This window comes from Rhagoletis pomonella, unplaced genomic scaffold (assembly GCF_013731165.1).
Source record: "Rhagoletis pomonella isolate Grant_MI unplaced genomic scaffold, Rhpom_1.0 Rhpom_scaffold_00010, whole genome shotgun sequence".
NCBI classification, from domain to species: Eukaryota; Metazoa; Arthropoda; class Insecta; order Diptera; family Tephritidae; genus Rhagoletis; species Rhagoletis pomonella.
The window spans coordinates 34,279,211-34,295,486 of NW_023458564.1; the positions used below are offsets into that span (position 1 = coordinate 34,279,211).

The 16,276-nt window shown below is 35.3% G+C and overlaps 3 protein-coding genes across 5 annotated transcripts in view; 1 reads left to right on the forward strand and 2 right to left on the reverse strand.

Moving 5' to 3' along the window:
• Positions 1–2,921, reverse strand: part of LOC118746265 (WD repeat domain phosphoinositide-interacting protein 2-like) — a 27,622-nt gene extending 24,701 nt beyond the window's left edge. For both annotated transcript variants that reach the window (XM_036480102.1, XM_036480101.1), the window contains exon 1: positions 2,719–2,921. The gene's annotated coding sequence lies outside the window, so the exon portion shown is untranslated. The remainder of the gene's footprint in view (positions 1–2,718) is intronic.
• Positions 2,922–5,649: 2,728 nt separating this feature from the next.
• LOC118746266 (mediator of RNA polymerase II transcription subunit 24) overlaps positions 5,650–16,276 on the forward strand; it is a 38,271-nt gene continuing 27,644 nt past the window's right edge. The window contains exons 1-2 of one of the 2 annotated variants that reach the window (XM_036480103.1): positions 5,650–5,844; positions 7,845–7,931. In XM_036480103.1, coding sequence (XP_036335996.1) covers positions 5,740–5,844; positions 7,845–7,931 — 192 coding nt within the window. In that variant the 5' untranslated portion in view covers positions 5,650–5,739. The remainder of the gene's footprint in view (positions 5,845–7,844; positions 7,932–16,276) is intronic. The other variant, XM_036480105.1, reaches the window with a different exon arrangement.
• Positions 5,927–7,533, reverse strand: LOC118746267 (protein tumorous imaginal discs, mitochondrial-like). Its single transcript, XM_036480106.1, has 3 exons — positions 7,230–7,533; positions 6,820–7,020; positions 5,927–6,766 (listed from the first exon to the last, which is right to left on the reverse strand). Exons 1-3 carry the CDS (start codon positions 7,531–7,533, stop codon positions 6,045–6,047), a joined length of 1,227 nt encoding a protein of 408 aa, XP_036335999.1. The 3' UTR covers positions 5,927–6,044.

Here is a 16,276-nt window from a genome sequence, read left to right on the forward strand (position 1 = left end):
ACCGCTGCACCAATTTCTTCCAAACTTGGCACAGTTGTTGGCCTTCGTACAGCATACCAAATGGCCGAAAATTTTTAAAATCGGATAATAACCACGCCCACATCCCATATAACGGCAATTTTCGGAAATACGAAAACTGCGATATTTTAGTAACTACTGGAGATTATTCACTCAAAATTGATATTTATAATAAGTTTTAGACGAAAAATAAGAATATTATAAATTTTTGGAAAATGGGCGTAGCCACGCCCTCTTATGGTTACATGTGTATATCTTGGTAACCGCTGCACCAATTTCTGCCAAACTTGGCACAGTTGTTGGCCCTGGTACAGCATAAAAAACCGCCGAAACTTTTTAAAATCGGACAATAACCACGCCCACATCCCATATAACGGTAATTTAGAGAAATACAAAATTTTCGATAAATCATTAAATATTGAAGCTAATTTATTCAAAATTGATGCTTGCAACAATTCTTTACCAAGAAATACGTTTATGGTAAAATTTTGGAAAATGGGCGTGGCACCGCCCACTTATGATCACATATAAGTATATCGGTAACCGTTCTACCAATTTGTACCAAACTCGGTATGGTTATTGTGCTTGCCACATAAAAGCAAAACGTTGAAAATTATTGAAATCGGACTAAAATAACGACCGCTTCTCATATAACGGTAAATTTCAGAAATGCTTGAAACTTCAATATTTCGAAATTGAAGGACGCTAATTTACTCAAAATTGATACACCCCGGCTTACCATCTAGCGGAAGGTTTCGGAAAGGTGAAAAAACATATATTTAATACTTGCGCCGGGTATTTAATGTTCGGCTCCGCCCGAACTTAGACTTTCTTACTTGTTTGATTTAGCATTAATAAAAACGAAATTAAGAAACAAATTATAACTTAAAACTTTAAATAATATAATATTAATAATATAAAATTATAATGCACTTTGGATGCAATATAAAAAATATAAAAAATATCGTTATAAAAACTGAATTGGCATATTTTCTTGATAAAGAGGATAAACTCCACTCAATTTCCCGATGTAATAAAAATTGGTCCATTTTTTGCTCCGAAAAATAAATTGGAAATGGCAACCGTGATATGTACATGTGTGAGCGCGCACTTCCTATGCAGAAGTGTTTTACAAAAATAAATGTGCAGATGTGCTGATGGCCTGCTTACCTAAATGAAATGTTTCCTTTTTATACCCGAGCGCACCTGTGCGCCGCCTACCTCCAATATAACGGTTGTTTCCAGAAATACGAATACTGCAATATTTTAGTAACTGCTGAAGCTTATTAACTCAAAATTGATATGCACAATCATTTTTAGGCGAGAAATAAGTATATTATAAATTTTTGGAAAATGGGCGTAGCCACGCCTGCTTATGATTACATGTGTATATCTTGGGAACCGCTCCACCAACTTCTCCCAAACTTGGTGCGGTTGTTGGTCTTGACAAAACATACCAAATGGGAGAAAATTAAAAAAATCTAAACAATAACCACGCCCATATCCCATATAACGGTAATTTGGGGAAATACGAAATCTTCGATAAATCAGCAAATAATGAAGCTAATTTATTGAAAATTGATGTTTGCAATAATTCTTTAGCAAAAAATATGCTTATAATAAAATTTTGGAATATGGCGTGTTCCCGCCCGCTTATGAGCACCGGTAACCGTTTAATCAATTTGTATCAAACTCGGTATGATTATTGTGCTTGCCACATAAAGGCAAAACGTTGAAAATTTTTGAAATCTGACTTAAATAACCCACACTTTTCTATAACGGTAAATTCTTAGCACATCATAATCATATGGGCGAAGGCGACTTTACCTTAGGTTTTTTTTTAACAAAATATAACAAACATTTTCTCCAGCTTTTGCTGAAAGGTAAATAAAATCTCTGTGTACGTTTTTAGCGCATAATTTCAAAAGTACTAAATTTTGAGTTGTCTTTTGAAGACGGTGTGCGATATATATGTTTACATATGGTTAAATATTTTTACATATCTGCCAATTTACACACCGTGCTTACTAAAAATTTGATATTTGTTATTGGAAGATTTTTGGCAATTAAAATTTCCTTAAATGTAGTATATTTATGATGAGAAGGTACATTTTTATGTGTAATTTTGTACATACATATGTCTATACGAACATATCTGTATTCGTATGGAATAGTAGCTTGTGTCGGGAAGCTGGCTTTAGTATAATGCGGCATTCCCTTTATTCTTTAAACGACAAGGAATTTTTTGATGAGACTTAATAAGAATATTGACTTGCTAGTATCGGAACTATTTACTGCACGTTTATTTGCCAAAAGTTCTTTAACGGCTTGGCACCAGTAAGTCATTCGCAATCGTATACTGCGAATGCCGCATTATACTAAAGCCAGCTATTCGACATAAGCTACTATTCCATACGAACACAGATATATACACATGCTATTGAATAATTTATTAAAACGCAATCACAAAGAATTACTTAACTGCGTACATACAATATCCCTTCATAGCGTAGGTTTGCCTCCTAATGGTTTGCATTTAAATATCCACGAATTTTACATTTATTCAAAACAAGCTTTATTAGCAATGGCCAAAGTATTTATACCTATGCATATGTGTAAAGCGAAAAGTTTACTGACTGATAAAACTAAATTAAAAAGAGGAAAAATAGAAATAAAAGAAAGCAAATTACACGCACTTACTTTCTCTAGACTAATTTCCAAAAATTAATGCTCGTCCTCCCGTTTTTCTACTTTTCAATGAACAACCAAACACAATTTTGTATTTAATATAAATCTAGAATTATAACTTGTTATTATTATATTTGCTAAAGTTTTCAGTCGCCACAGTTGTTTTGATGATCTTTGCCATCTATATGCTTATTCTTTTTGTTTGCCTTTTGATGTTCTTGTCCTCTTTGTTAACAAAGAGTTGCCAAAGCGAATTTTGTTAGTAGAAGCTCTACACAGTTAAGCTAGATTTACACGACTGTATTTACAATACTACCTTAAGGACATTAACTTAGGGCGGGTTACTCAATGTCTGGTTAACACTAATCTGCGCTTAAACATAGTTATCGACGTTACCGACTCCATGTTGTATGCATGGAGTCGAAGACGTCGATAAAGATGTTTAACCGCAGATTAGTGTTAACCAGACATTGAGTAACCGGCCCTTAGTATTTCACTGTCAAATCATAGGTTTCTGAAGAACAACATAAAAATGCAGAAATATTGCAAAAATTGTTAATGCAATATGCATCAAAACTTGCGGTTTAAACTAAAAGCGAAGGTACACAACATGCGTCCGCCGGCAAATGCGTAACGTCGTCAATGTCAAATAAAATTGAACACGGGTATTTGTATGACAGCTGTTACAGACGATGCCGTTACCAATGCGTTGACGCAGTTGCCGTCGAAAGTAAACCAACTCACTACTTTTCTCTTCCGTTCATGCGTTGTGAACGGTTGACATTTGAAATTTGCAATGAAAACCCACCGAAGACAATGACGAAGACAATGGGGAAGTGTGAATGTATTAGTAAAAAGCGTGCATGTATAGCTATTGTCTTCGCAAAATTGTCCTATGGAAACCCCAAGTAAGACAATTTGAGACAAGACAGTTGAGAATATGAATTAGTTGTTAAATTTTGGTGTAAATTAGGCGTCCAGACAATTATAAGGACAATACATTTTTCAGCAACCGCTATTAGTATCCTTTGGCGAGAGTTTCGTACTATTTACTAAAATATCCAAACACAACCACTTTTTCATAATTCTGCGATTTCTTGCGTTTTGACTTTTCTTTTTCTCAAATTAACGAAGACGTGACCGAATTGTCCAATCTACTGTCTTCGAAAAATCAAAGGCAGTGACGAAGACAATGAGAGAAGTGTGAATGAACTAGTGAAAAGGTGTGAATGTATTGCTATTGTATTGGCAAAATTGTCCCATGTAAACGCCGTGTAAATGAGCAGCTGACAGCTGTTATTTTCGGGTATGTTCAGTGCGAAATGCCCATTCAGAATGAGAATACCATGAACCAAAAATACAAGATCACGCCACAAGCCAGTTGCCTGTTATAATCGCATGTAGGAAAAAATTTGGGCGATCTTGCCATTAGCCGTTTGTTTACATTTGTTCGTTGCTTATAATTTGGTGGTGGCTTTTTACTGGAATTTTCGCTTGTGACAACGTGTACACATAAGGTAAAGAATAATTTAACACAACGGCATGCTTTATAGAAGAATTTGTATAATAAAAATGATAATTCATGCGTTCAAAAATTCTGGATAAACTTGTAAAACTGTCAAAAAACAAAATTTCTCTCAGATAGAGAAAAACTAAAAAGTACGGGAACGTTTTTCTGGTAAAAACTGGGCTCGAATCGTAACATCCTTTCACGGATCGAAAATGATACGAAAGAAAATTACGTGATACGTCAGAGTAAGAGTACGTTGACGTATGTCATAATACGAAAAATGTGTCGTAAATCTCGTTGAAGTGTAGCCAGCGAGTCTAAAAGCACAAACAGACGGCAGTGTTGATCCGGATCAACTCGAGAATCAACTGCAGTTGATCCGAATTAAGTCCGAGTTAATCCGGATCAACGCTGCCGTCTGTTTAAGCTTTGAAAGGTTCTCCGTTAAATTATAATGCTTATCTGTGTGCTAGTTAATCTACTTAAGTGTTGCGATCTGTCAAGTGCATAACATGTTTTGTCTGTACAGCGTTGAAACTGGATGGAAAAACGCACATGTACTATAGTTATGTTTTCGTATTCTCCAGCAAAAAATATCCAGTAACTTGCCAGTAACCAAGAGTAAGCCAATATTTACTCCCAATGAGTGAAATCTGCCAGAAAGTACGAAAACGCATAACCAGCAAGAAGTTGCTAGTTTTATGAACAGCTGATTAATTTGTTATTTTCCGATGAAATCTTCTTAGAAAACTAGTATTTCCCATCTTATTATATATTTAAATCGTTTTATTTTGTGAATTGCAACTATAAAAGCACCACAAACAATTATTCTGTTAATGTGAATTACACTAAGCATGATGCTATCAGCTGTGTTTCTTACTAGCAAATAGTTGCTAGTAAATATTGATCCAGTAAAAATCATCGTACAGTTCCATAAGTAAAGTAACTCTTCTTCTTACCGTTTTTTCTGGCAGGCTGTAGGTGTGTTTTTGATTAGTGTATTGGTGTTTTTCGTTCAGTGTGGTAGTGTATTTTGAATAAATTGTAATAGAAATAAAAGAAATTGTAATAGAAATGAAAGAAATTGTAAAAGATAAGAGCGCATGCCAAATAACAGGTGTTCTCAGCTTTAGGCATTTTTTGGCAATCAGCTGATAGTGTTTTTACTTATGAAACTGTACGATGGTAAAAATGCATTAAAACTTGCAAGTTCAGCTGTCATTTTTGCTTTCTCAATTCTCTCTTTTGCTGGTTTCTTGCAAGTTTTTGCGTCCGAAAACGACTTCCAGTAAAAACCAGTTAAATAACTCTGGATTCTGGATAGTGCGTACGCGAACACGGCTTATGATTGCGATAGTGGAATTGATTTATCGATATTTGATAAAAAAATAAAATAAACCGACAATAGTGGTACATCCCTGATTGTTGTTTGTTGTTTTTGGTTGTTTGTAAAGTAAAAGATGTTTTCAGAAGAGTAAAGTGTTTATTAGTCCTTTTTTTAATTGTTTTTAATCAAAGATAATATGGAATTACAAAAGCCAAGTAAAACCAGTTTATTGAAGTTGATGATTTTGCGCGCTTGGCGCGAACGCTGGAATGTAGCCCTCTGGGGAATCAACATCAAACGGGTGAGCAACGAAATAACAAATTTAAGACCTTTCCAAGAGATAAAATATGTATGTATTTAATGTTAGATTTTCGAGAAAACAATTGAAATATTTATTCTTAACATGATTTGAAATTTTGAGTTCCTAAAAATTTTAACTCAATAATCCAAGTTCCTGGTGATCCAATGCACTTGCTCTTCGCATTACATATCTTCGCTTTACTAAATAGCTCGTTCGAATGTAGGGTCCTCCGTCTTCGCTAGGGCCATTATCAATTGGCGTTGTTTCATGCTGAGTTGCCGTGGTACACGTATTTTGAAGTTAAGGATATGATCTCCCGGGCCATCGCGAGTTCTGATTCCCTTACCTTTTAGGGTTATTGTGGTATGACTCTCAGTTCCTGGCTCAAGTTTAACTTCTAGTTCCTCATAAATACCGCGTATTTTAAAAATTCCTCCCAGCACAGCCTCTGAAATAGTAATATACTTGTCGGAGAGTACATTGTTACCAACACGTTGGAAGATATCACTGGGTTGCACTTGTACACGATAGTTAATACGTTGTTTCGTTTTAGGGTTGTCTACAGGTATAAGTTCACCGTGTTTTACTCCAGCAGGCACTTGAGCTACGATGCGGACAGTCTCCAGAACTATTCCGCGGTTGTCGCAAGTCTCACATTCATTCCGGTTGATGTATCTCTTGCCATGACATTGGTCACAAGGTTGTATACTGGTATATGTAGCTGTCTTCTTCGTTAGTTTTCCAATACCCTGGCATTTTCTACAAAGTTCCGGTTTGCTCCGATTGATTAGTTGTGGCGATTTACCGTTGCATGCTGGACATTTTTTCAGGAAGCGTAAATCAATGTTCTTTTTTAAGCCGTGCGCAGCTTCCAAAAATGTAAGCTCCAATCGGGGCTCACCCGTCGTCATTTGGATTAGCTCTTAGGGATGCAATATTATAAAATTATAATCTTATCTGTTTTACTGCATTTACCTTCTCGAGTTGTAGGCAGAACAACCTCACCCTTGCGATTGGGAACTGCTGTGCCCATGTTGTTGAATTTGTGAAGAAAGCTTTGTTCATCTTTTACTATGCCAAGTTGATCGTACTCCATACGTTTAGTTTCGTCAGTGAGAATGTGGTATGCATTTGAAATATCTTGAAAGCGTTTAGATTCATAGGGGGGTGAATTTCCTGGAAATTAGACGTATTTCCAATAAAATTATATAAACTAAAATGTTTGTTTGATACGAATTAAGAACGGATAATAAAAATAGGGAAACAGATAGATTGAACAGATCAAGTTGTTGGTTATTACTTAAAAGCAATTCGTTTAGTACAACCAAACAAAGATTGAAATTAAGTTGAGAGACGCTATGGACATAATTTTTGAAGGTTGCTACCTGCGTCTGGATGAAAGCGTTTTGCAAGTGCATAATAAGCTGCTTTTATTTGTTGCATTGTTGCGTACCGCTTGACACCAAGTATTTTGTAGTAATAATCTCTAGGAAGTTTCTTCTTTTCCTGTGCTTTGCCGACCAATTGTGATTTTTGCTGCTCACTAAACCGCTGCATTTCACTTTGTCGGTCCGGGTAATAAACGGGTCGCTCCATTTTAAACTGATACGCCACAGTCGCCACTTGCAATTTATTCAATTTATGAAAATTTTGCAGGATTGCACGTTGTACGAAATTAAAAATGTTCATGGTTTTGCTTCCGGATTGATATGGTGCTGTTTGGAAGTTTCACTTGGCGTCGTTTAGAGAATAGCGAATTGTAAAATTTCGTAAAAAAATATGTTTGTGTTATTTTTCGAAGCAGCAGTATCGCTCATTCAGTTGACAAAAAAATTCTAAATAAATTAAACGTTTTTGTACTGTAGATTTCTAGGAATTGCGTCAGCTTGCTTTGTCAATCGACCTTACCAGGTGGTGATGTTTCATTCATACATGACTCAAAATTTGGTGGATGCTTCCGTCGAATTTGCGCTGAAACATTTTTTGTTGTTGTTTTATAGGTACTTCCTCGAGGAGTAAGTGGAGATGCCTATAACTTAGCTGATTGTATCCTGCAGCAATCCTTGGTGGGATCTAATGCTAATCCGGTAAGTTGAATTATTATTACACATACATACATACACACAGTGGCTCCAAAGAATAAAAATAAAAGAAAGCAGCATGGGCGTACGCAGAGAATAATTTAGGGGGGCCTGAAATTTTTTTTATGTAAATTTTATTAGAAATGTTAAAATATAGATATTCAAAATTTATAATAATTTACCTCATTAATTATTCTCTTTTTAACCGACTTCAAAAAAAGTAGGATAACTTTGGACCACATTGACGGATTTCGATAATGGGGAGGTCACATACTAATTTGTTTCCGAAGTCGGTAGTGTTTTTTGCTTAAAAATTACTTGTTATTATAACAATTGAGTTGTACCGAGCCCTATAAAGGAATTTATATTGCATATATATTTATTATGAACTTATTGAAGAGTTAAAATACAAATTTGTTAGTTACCTTAATTGCATGCAAATTTTAAAATGCGACTTGTCTTTACACCAAAATCCTAATTTTTTCATTATTTTTAGCCGACTTCAAAAAAGGAGGAGGTTATCTATTCGTCGGAATATTATTTTATGTACATACATATGTTACCGCATAACCGATTTCGATAATTCTTTTTTAAAGGAAAGGTGGTACCTCAGCAGTTTACCAAAACTACCGAAATGGATGTCAAGACACCCAGAGTTTTAATTTATTGCATACATTTTTTTAATTGGAAATTGATTATGAATTTATAGAAGAAACTTACAATGAAACCAAATGAAACTTTAGAATTCAATTGAATGTTTCATCCTTCTTGCCAATTCCTGCCAAATATACTTCTACCACCTGGTGACTGACTGCAGCAATTTGTATTTTTAACGTTGTCTTTTGAAAGCAATTTCCATTCGTACTGTCTTCAGAGCGTGTCAGACGTGGCAATATATTTCGATGCAATAAATTTCGGAAAGGCTGTCAAATTGAGAAATCTGTTGCATGAGCAGTCACACCTTGCATGGAAAGTGCCTTTCTGAAATCGCTTTTTGGCTGTTCACACAGCGAATGAGTTTCTGGCAATCTTTCTCGATACTAAAATGCAACCATGGGAGGTGGGGTTGTCGTTTGTTTGCTATTTCTCTTGTAAAAGCGAGAACGAAAACGCGAAAAACTACAAAATATAGGTTATAATTAACATATTTGCCGTGTGAACAATAATTTAAGGATTAAGTATATTAAGCAAAATAATATATTTCAAGCATTTTAGATATTTAATTAAACAATATTTTTTATCATTTTACACAAATTCACGATCAGTGCCACACGGCAACACTCGATTAGTTTGACAGCACTTGCAGAAGAAATAAAAATTTGCTAGTGCAAGACGAGCAAGTTGAAATATATATCCGAAATCGATTTTCCCTCTTGCAGCTGCAGTCACACCTTGCAACTTTTATTTCCGAAACTGATTTCCGAAAAGTGACAGAGAGATCATTCTCGCTGTTCACACATCTAAATAAAATTTCTCTTTCTCAATTTGACAGCGAATTGCGTGCGAAAGACGGAAATATTGCCACGTCTGACAGGCTCTTTCAGTTAACGTTGAGAATGGAAATTGCTGCATCTTTTATGCGCAGCCTATTTACATAAGCTGTGCTTTTTTGCACGCATCTAGTAGAAACGAGTCAAAATTTTATTGGATTTTTACTGGCTGGAGCATGATACAAAAATTTGAAGGTAAAACCGGAGAGAGGCAGCCTGAACATTTTTGAAGTTTGCTAACATAACAAAAATGTTTTCAAATTTTCAATCTCACAAACTCTCACTTTCAGTCTCAAATACCTCCAGCCCATAATACAAAAATTTTAAGGTAAAACCGCTGAGAGGTAGCCTAACCATTTTTGAAGTTTGCTAACATGAATAATAGTTGCGTTCCTTATCTCCCAGAAATAGTCAGAAAAACTCCGAAGTAGTCAGATTTAGTCCAAAAAGCGTTCCTTAACTCGAAAATGACAGCGAAAATGAGAGAACAACACTCAGTGAGAGTGACTCTCTTCAGTCCGAGGTAGTCAGATTTAGTCAGAAGAATTTTTGCTGGTAAAATCTTGAAAAGTGTCAAACTCAACTGAATTAAAATTAACGGTAATTAAAGAATACACAAAAAGTGAGAATAATCTAAAAAGTAAAAAAAAGTGAATTGAAAGTGGAAGGAGGCAAAAAATAATTGATATAGTAAGTGTTCATTGTGCTTGTGCTTGTGTGAATGTGTTTTGTGCATACATTTCTATTCTTATTTGACGTTAGTTTTGTTGTTGCCATTCTTTGGGGTAAATATTTGGTTTTTTGCGTTCCTTTACTTTTTCCTGTTATTCTCTTTTAGTGAGCGCATTTTACTTACTTAGGATTTACACCGGACAATACTGTCATGACAATGAAGATATACGTATTAGTTGTCAAAATTTTTCCAATGGAAAAGTATGCATGGATTAGTGAAAAAGTGTGCATGTATTGCTATTGTCATGACCAGGGAACGGATTTTATGGAAATTGCCTTTTTTTTCTGCTAACGAGATAGAGCATATTCGATTAAGAATATCCACAATTAGCTTTCTCTGATTCCATATATACACATTTGATGTTGCCTTTTTCTGCCTTTTTTAAGATATTTGCCCTTTTTTTGCCTTTTTTAAGATATTTGCCTTTTTTTGCCTTTTTTAAAATATTTGCCTTTTTTTGCCTTTTCTACCTTTAAAAAAATTATTATAGCATTTACAATTTTTTTTTAAGATTAAAAAATATACACATTGTCCATGTCGCTTATAGAGGCGCAGAGACCTCTTGCCAAATTGGTTTGGAAAAATTCAAAGCCGTTCTCTCAGCTAACGAAGGCTTGAAGACAATAAGGGGTGTGGATAAAATTGTAAAGGGCGAGGAAAACGCCCTTATTCCTGATAATATGAACGTTTCAAACGTTCCATGTTTAAATTGGGCGCCGCTTGTATCAACTTACGTCGAGCACACATTTAGTACATTCAAGGCTTTTCTTCGCGAAAATCGAACGAAAATGCTGCCAGAAAACTTCAAAATGCATCTTGTTGTTCAATGTTACTAGAACTATACAGATTAAAGTTTTATGAGTTAGAAACTCGAAAGGATAAAATAGTCAAAGATTCAAAGTACAAATTTTCCATATAATGAAACTAGTTCATAGTTTTTCTCTTTTTACTTGTAATATAAACATTTCTAAAATAAATGTATTTTTTGATTGTTCTTCGTATTTTCTGTCTTTTTTTAGTGCCTTTTTCTGCCTTTTTCGCTATTTTTTTTTGCCTTTTTTTACCTTTTTTGCAACACCTAGTCCCTTTTCCTGCCTTTTTCACTATTTTATTTTGCCTTTTCCAGCCTATTTCGTTATTTTATTTTGCCTTTTTTATAGGTGTTTAGGTCCTAAAAATCCGTTCCCTGGTCATGACAGTATTGTCCTGTGTAAACCCTAAGTTACACTCTTGCATTTTGACACTTTACAGTTTTTAGTCCGAAAAGATAAGGAACGGACCTAACTTGAATATTTCCATCTATTCGTTTTTGTTTTACTTTTATTTGACATTTGAGTTGCTCTGAAAATTTAAATTTTATAAAGTAGGCAAACTTCAAAAATAAATGATGGCCAACAAATTGAGCGAGCGGTTTTACCTTTAAATATTTGTATCATGCCCCCAGCCAACCAGGGACTCCGCATCCTTCAGGTAATCCGCAAAGACTCCGTGCGGGTTCCCCTTTTCGCCTATGATTTTTTGAAAAGAACTCGTTAAATCATCCGAAGATAACTTTGACGGAGTGTTTTGGGAGTGCTCCGATAATAGACCGAAAGGAGGATTCACGGTTTTTTCAAAATGCTTCTTATTTTATTTATATAATTCACATTTTTTCACAATTTCTCTTTATTGAAAAAATTTAAATTAAGGAAAATTATTAAACATGATATTCAGTAAAAAAGAAAAAATATGAAATAAGGGCTCAAGCCCGGGTTGAAATAAAACAATCTGTTTTTGTTGTTTTTAAATCGTCTATATTTCGTCTTCAGTCTGGTAGACCAGGCGCAGCCGAATGTTCCTGATGATGACTTCAGACTGAAGTCGAAATATAGACGATTTAAAAACAACAAAAACATATTTTTTTATTTCAACCCGGCCTTGAGCTAAAACAAATCAACATACTCTTCAATTAACGGCCAAATACTCATTTATTATTTTTAAATAAAGTAACCAAAAGTTTTAAACATAAATTAACTACACTGCATTAAAAACTTTTTCAGTGTGAGATTGCTGCAAATGATACGACCGATATGAGCGACTGTCAGCGCGCGACTGGTTTATTATTCATAAATGTTAGTTATTATATGCTCGCTATATGACATCCCTTTTTATACCCGAGAGCACTTGTGCACAAGGGTATTATAATGTTGTTCACATAACGGTTGTTTGTAACAGGCAAAACGAATCGAGATAGATATAGACAAATGTATACATAAATGATCAAAATGAAAAGAGAAATCGATTAAGCGGTGACTGTTTGTCCGTCCGTCCGTCTGTCCGTCCGTCTGTGCACACGATAACTCGAGTAAAAATTAAGATATCTTAACGAAACTTAGTGCGTGTACTTCTTACGGGGTAGGACGCCTACCTCCCATATAACGGTAATTTTCAGATATACGAAAACTGCGATATTTTAGTAACTACTGAAGATTCTTCACTCAAAATTGATATTTATAATAATTTTTAGACGAAAAATAAGAATATTATAAATTTTTGAAAAATGGGCGTAGCCACGCCCACTTATGGTTACATGTGTATATCTTGGCAACCGCTGCACCGATTTCTTCCAAACTTGGCACAGTTGTTGGCCTTGGTACAGCATACCAAATGGCCGAAAATTTTTAAAATCGGACAATAACCACGCCCACATTCCATATAAGGGTAATTTAGAGAAATATGAAATCTTCGATAAATCAGTAAATATTAAAGCTAATTTATTTAAAATTGACGCTTGCAACAATTCTTTACCAAGAAATACGTTTATGATAAAATTTTGGAAAATGGGCGTGACACCGCCCACTTATGATCACATATATGTATCTCGGTAACCGTTCTACCAATTTGTACCAAACTCGGTATGGTTATTGTGCTTGCCACATAAATGCAAAGCGTTGAAAATTATTGAAATCGGCCTAAAATTACGGCCGCTTTTCATATAACAATAAATTTCAGCAATGCTTGAAATTTCCATATTTCGAAATTTAAGGACGCTAACTTACTCAAAATTGATACACCCCGGTTTACCATGTAGCGTTAGCTTGCGGAAAGGTGAGAAACATATATTTAATACTTGCGCCGGGTATTTAATGTTCGGCTCCGCCCGAACTTAGACTTTCTTACTTGTTATATATAGGAAAATTAAAATAATTCATGAAGATTTACATATTTCAGTTGTGTGCATACAGAATTTTTGATTTAAGACTAATGCTGGATTTCCACTAGGCATTAAATGGCAAAAATGACAAATTACAAAGTCTGGCATTAAAAAATAGTCATTAAGTTCATTTCCACTTGGCATTTTTTTAAATGGCATACATTTTTTGTCATTTCAATGCCTAGTGGAAATTCGGCATAAATAAAGATAAAAATTTAATCCAAAGTACATTCAAATACGTGTGTATATAAATATGTACAGTAAGAAGGAAAAATGTAATCCAAAATGAATTTACATAAATATCTACGTAATATATAATGCGTAAGCATTGTTTTTTTTTGTTGTTTACTCCTGGCATGGATCGTAACGCATCACTGGTTTGTCAACCCTTCCGCTAACAACTGATGAATCAGGACTGTCTGAAGTCGCAGCCGCCTCGTCAGATGTGTTTTGATTGCGTTCTACCTGGTTTGGAGATGTTTCATGTAATTCAGCTACTGTCATCTTTGGGAGTGGTGTGTTGATTGAATCCCGGTATTGGAGTGAATTGTCGCGTTGGTTTTTCTAAGATGGATAGTGTTACGTCCATAGTGTTTGTCATTGTCGGTTGCGACTATGAAAGAACGGGGATACTCTGTTTCTCTTATCACCTGGGCTGGCCTCCACTCACGATGACCCTCTTTCATCAATACTCGATCGCCTACTTGCAGAGCTGGTTTTATTGCAGCTGTCCGATGGGCGTATTCTTTTTGTTTTAAGCGTTGTTTTTGTAGCTCAAGTGATATATAATTGACAACTCAATATCAGCAGTGCTTTATATAAATCTGTTCCACCCAAGGAGCATTTTTTAAACAGGTTTTTTGCAGCTTGCACATTTTGTTCTGCGAAGCCATTGGATCTTGGGTAGTGTGGCGACGATATACGGTGCTTAAAACCCCAGTTGCGTGAAAACTCTGAGAATTTATGTGACGTGTACTGTGTACCGCCATCACTTTCCAATATTTCAGGGATAAATAGGCTGAATAGAAAGCCACTGCTATAAATACTCTATAACCTCATTTGATTTTGACGACGTCAGACTTTTAAAATCAAAGAAACCGGAGTAATGGTCGGCTAAAAGCAAGTAATCATGGCCTTTGAAGCTAAAAATATCCGTCGCTACAATTTGAAATGGGTATACTGGCATCGGTTTCAAAATGAGTGGTTCTCGAGCGTTTGACCTTTGTGTTAGCTGGCATACTGCACACTTTTCAATATAAAATTTGATATCATTTGATTGACCATTCCAATACAGCGAGCGCCTGGCTCTAGATAATGATTTAGTTACTCCCGCATGGCCTGTTTGTATTTGCTGCAGCATTTTCGGTATTAATGCTTTAGGAACAATTATTTTGTTAGCATTGAAGAACAGTCCTTCATCGAATGTTATTTCGTTTTTGAATATAGCATATTTTCGTATAGGTTTTTGTAGTTGATCGTCTCTTGCAGGCCATCCCTCCAAAAGTACTTTCTTCAGCAGGAGTACTTAAATAGTTCTGGATCCTTCTTCGATTCATCAATAAATTGGGTTTCGAGTTCTTCTGATATAGACATCGTAAGTAAAGGGTTGACGTGATACAGTTCTTCTTGATCTGTCTCGACACTTTTACAATCACGACACAGAGCATCAGCTACTGGGATTTTAGTACACTGAGGGAAACAAATTTGAGAATTAAGAAAAAAACGTGCTAACTTTAAAAAAATACGCACATGAAAGAGCACCAACCCAACTCGTTTTAAATTTGAGCATGTACGTTATAAAATATGTGGTTGTGAAGTGCACAGAAAATTTTTCGTTATTATGAAGAAAAACACAATTTAATTTTATGCTCCGTCTGATGGTAATTGAACCCGGACCCTCTTGGCAGCAACCAATTGTATCAAGCGTCTTTGCAACCTCAGCTACAGCCATTCTTGTAAATGTGTTTTCAAATGTTGAGTTTGAATAAACATCACAGCGCGCGATTAATGCATTTGTACTGATAAGCAAGTACCATGTATGTGTGTATGTGTTTTCACCGCTGTACATGCCCTTTGGGGAAAATCTCTAGTTCTGAACTGGTGCTCCTGTAGTACGTTTAGACCCAGCACTGGTTCGCGATAAATCTCTTTCGCATGCAAGCAACTGGCGAATTTAACATGGCGATGTTCTAGGAAGTGTCAAATGCCCCTCCCGCTGCATCCCTTTTTCGATAGTTTCGAACTAGTTCTAAATTCTAGAGTTCCGAACCAGTTTTAAAATCGCCAGACGAAAGAAAAAAGTAACATGATTTTTCAATATTTTCGGTTCTTCCGTGTGCGATTTTACATTATTTTCAAAGAAACGTTTTTTCAATTTGAAATTAAATTTGTTTGAATGATTGTAAGAAATGTACGTTTACATACCTTTGGCGGTAGCTGACTTTGCAGAGGTGCTCGCTGTTATTGGTTAGATTCCAGACGGCCCCAAGATGTTAATATGTTAACACAAAGTTTTGTTTTGTATTACCAAACTATGAAATAGCATCTGCGAAGTGCAGAATGAAAGTGTATTTGAACGAAAAAGCCGCCAAACACATATCTATGTAAAGTAAACAAGCCGCCGCTGCATCCCTTTTTCGATAGTTTCGAACTAGTTCTAAATTCGACAGTTCGAACCAGTTCTAAATTCGTCACTTTAGATATAGATTTCTAATGAAAAAAGAGAAATAAAATATTTTTTTTTAAGAGTTTTCGCTGATTTTGAATTGGTGGGGATCTACATACTATCGGACTGGTTCGTTTTTGGCGATAAAGATCTTGTACGGAACTAGAAATTTTATGCACCAGTCTGCGGTTTCCCTGCAGGGTGGTTTGTATACATATACTTTCATAATTACATATGAAAAAGCATCCGAAACGTGCAAAACGCCATCCG

Coding starts and splice junctions, on each gene's coding strand:
- LOC118746267 (XM_036480106.1), bottom strand. CDS start 7,533: ATGAACATTTTTAATTTCGTACAACGTGCAATCCTGCAAAATTTTCAT. Junction 7,021..7,229: donor ACGCTTTCATCCAGACGCAG/GTAGCAACCTTC, acceptor TCTAATTTCCAG/GAAATTCACCCCCCTATGAA. Junction 6,767..6,819: donor TCTGCCTACAACTCGAGAAG/GTAAATGCAGTA, acceptor TGCATCCCTAAG/AGCTAATCCAAATGACGACG.